Source organism: Solanum lycopersicum, chromosome 7 (genome assembly GCF_036512215.1).
Source record: "Solanum lycopersicum chromosome 7, SLM_r2.1".
Taxonomy (NCBI): Eukaryota; Viridiplantae; Streptophyta; class Magnoliopsida; order Solanales; family Solanaceae; genus Solanum; species Solanum lycopersicum.
In genome coordinates, this window is record NC_090806.1 from 7118062 (window position 1) to 7121499 (window position 3438).

The 3438-nt window shown below is 31.4% G+C and overlaps 1 protein-coding gene across 1 annotated transcript; it reads right to left on the reverse strand.

Annotated features, from left to right (window-relative positions):
• Positions 1–351: 351 nt before the first annotated feature.
• Positions 352–831, reverse strand: LOC101250316 (protein SMALL AUXIN UP-REGULATED RNA 51). The gene has a single exon (XM_026031898.2). The coding sequence runs from the start codon at positions 829–831 to the stop codon at positions 352–354; it is 480 nt and encodes a 159-aa protein (XP_025887683.1).
• Positions 832–3438: the final 2607 nt, after the last annotated feature.

Sequence of the window (3438 nt, forward strand, 5' to 3'; positions counted from 1 at the left end):
AGAACAAATAAATACATTTAATTTGTCTGGGGAAAATACCACTAATTAATTAACAACCTTAAAAAAAAAATTAAAAATTTACCCACATCTCATTGGAACCCAGCAAACCTTCAGAAAATTAAATTCTGAGTTCTAGGATGGTTTTAAAATTTCAAAAAAAAAAAAAAAAACTAACCCTAAATCTTCCTCTTTCAAACAAGTGAATCGAACCGGATTGAACCGAATCGAACTGAACCGGGGTTTTGTGAAACCCGGTTTAAACTCTAGCATTATGCAAAAGAGGAGAAAATCCTTGTGAAGCATCTTCTTTACAAGACTGACCGAACCGGACCGGTTTTTTAAAAGCCCGGTTTAAACTCTAGCATTATGCAAAAGAGGAGCAAATCCTTGTGAAGCAGCTTCTTTACAAGACTGATCTAAACCATTCATCATCTCATCTAAACCCAAATGACCGAACCGGTCTTCATCCCGGTTCAATAACCTTAATATCTCCGAAAAGTAGTCCACTTCACAAGGCAAAACTAAACCGCCGGTTCTTTGATACCCAAACTCCTCCTCTGCTTTATCAAGTAGAGATATAAATACAGGGAGGTTCAAGAACCGGGTTGGTATAACGAACCGGGTTCGTTCTGGACCGACGTAAACCGCTAAAGATCCTGAAGGGGTGCGACGACGGCGGTTCGAACCGGGTAAAACCGGTTCATCTGAATCGGATGAGGAATAGGATAAAACGCCACGGCGCTTAAGGGATTTATGTTTCCATCGCTTAACAACTTGTTTGAGACGTACAATTTGAGTAATCATATTCACTTTTTTAATGGTGGAAGCCATTGTGTGGGTGTGTGAATTTTTTGTGATGAGAAGAGTGAGTGAGTGTGAGAGAAAGGAGGAGGTGTTTTGGTGTTTTGGGACTTGTTATTATAGAGGGAAATTTGTTTGGAAGAGTTGAGGTGGGGTGGGGTGGGGGTAAGTAGGGTGGTGGGGTTGTAGAAAAAGTGTAGTAGTACTAAATTCCATTGAGTTTGTTTCCTTCTTGTACTTATTTGATTTGATCAAGATAGTCTTCCAAAAACATTTTTGGAAAAATGGTAATAGTTCGTTAAAAGGTAAGTTATTTGTAGTTTATTTGGATTGACTTAAAGTCAGTTAAATTGACTTTTAAGTTTGTTTTTGATTTTTGGAAATGTTTGATAAGTATAAAAAATAACGTAAAATAAGTTAAAAATGACTTAAGATAAGTTACGAAGTGTTTGACTAGGTAAAAGAATAACTTAAAATAAGTCAGAAATCAAAAGTAGGTCTTTCCCTATTTATTATTTTTTTGACTTAAATGTTATTTCAGTTTGACTTGTTATTTTTTACTTAAAAACTATTTTTTCTAAGTCAATCTAAACGGGTTCTTATTTAGGTATGAAATTAATGTGGTGTTAATTTGATTTCACATAAAATAATACATATGTACAAGTTATAACGAAAGATATGAATTATTTTAGTATAAAATAAATAGACTTCAATGATTCTGGTGTTAGTTGCATCATATTTCGGAAGTTTATTAAATTACTATAATCCTAGATTATTCATAATTTGTTGATATATTACTCTTTCGCTCGATACATATCAAAAGATACGTGAGTTATGTATCAGATGTATAATTTATAATTTATGTATTTATAGACATTGAAATTTTGTGAAATTCTACAAGATGCGTTCAATTTGAGTTGGAATTCTACAAATTACGTTCAACTCAGATAAGGATTCTTGGAGGCTACTCAACCCTAAACCCTAGTTTATGCCTATATAAAGGGTACTAAATTACCTTAAAAGGCATCTCGAAAAATTCACAAAGAGATCAAGATTTCGAATATTCCACAAATTGATGGATTATTCATATAGAGAGGTCAAATCTAAATCATCCTAGTTCGAGAAATATGCCACTAACGGTCCTTGAATCATGGATAAATCATCTTAGAGAGTAGAACTAAGGGAGGAACAAATTTGTACTCACAATCTTGATGAATAAAATCATGTTTCTTCATATTTTATTTGTATGTCTTATTTATTTTTCATATGTTTACAGTTTGTTGCAAAAATATTGGCACGCCCAGTGGGACCAAATCTGCCCTTCATCTCTTCTCTCTTAAATCAAATATGAAAATCTGAAGCTGCAAAGGTGGAAGAATGAGTATCTCAAACCTCGTCTTTGAGTTTCACAAGTCTACACTCCGTCAAGCCTTGAAGCAGGGGGCTTTGTAGACATTGAAATTTTGTAGGATTCTACAAGATGCGTTCAATTCGAGTTGGGACTCTACAAATTGTGTTCAACTCAGATAAGAATTCTTAGAGGCTACTCAACCTTAAACCCTAGTTTATGCCTATATAAAGGGTACTAAATCTCCTTAAAAGGCATCCCGAAAAATTCATAAAGAGATCAAGATCTCGAATACTCCACAAATTGATGGATTATTCATATAGAGAGGTCAAATCTAAATCATCCTAGTTCGAGAAATACGCCACTAACGTCCCTCGAATCATGAATAAATCATCTTAGAGAGTAGAATCAAGGAAGGAACAGATTTGTAAACTCACAATCTTGATGAATAAAATCATGCTTCTTCATATTTTATTTGTATGATTTATTTATTTTTCATATGTTTAAAATTTGTTGCAAACAGTATCAGATATATAATTATAAACCATATTCATACTGATTTAGGTATGTATTAATTGTGGTTATATATCAACAATGACATTTATTTCATATATTGCACGGAAACAAAATTATAATGTACGAGGTGGAGTAATGTAACCAAATGTCAAGAGGAGGAGAAGATGGTCCTTTCGTAATCAATTCAAATGATAGAGATTTTTTTTTAGATCAAATTGCGTAATTATCTTATAAGTAAACTTTGCATCATAATTTATAATCCCAACATAAAATAATACATAAGTTATCTCATAACTAATTTATACTCACTTCATTAAGTTAATTTTTGATATGTTTCACATCTTTTAAGAAAAGTAGATTAAGACATAAATTGGACCTAGTATTTTATTTATACGCTTATTTATTATTGTTAAATTTATGATTAAAAATAACTAAATGTTAATTAATCATTAATTTCAATACTAATTAATAAAGGATAAAATTGAAAGAACACTCTAAAAATAGTTTTGAAAACTAAACAATTAAGTTAATTTGAAAATGAAAAATGTCTCAAAAATTAACTTACTGTTATAAAATCAAGCTCATAAGAATATAATCATAAAGAGAAGAAGACAAGAGAAGTAGATAGAAGAAAAGGATTTTTCTTCTTATTAAAGTGTATGTAAGTCTCATCTGTATATCTTACAATAGTGAATGAACAACCCTATTTATAGAGTGAGAAATCACTCCAAAGGTCACCATATTAAGTATCATAATAAATAGATACATTTTTA

Bases quoted from the DNA above. Each gene is read 5' to 3' on its own strand.
- LOC101250316 (XM_026031898.2), bottom strand. From the start codon at position 831: ATGGCTTCCACCATTAAAAAAGTGAATATGATTACTCAAATTGTACGT.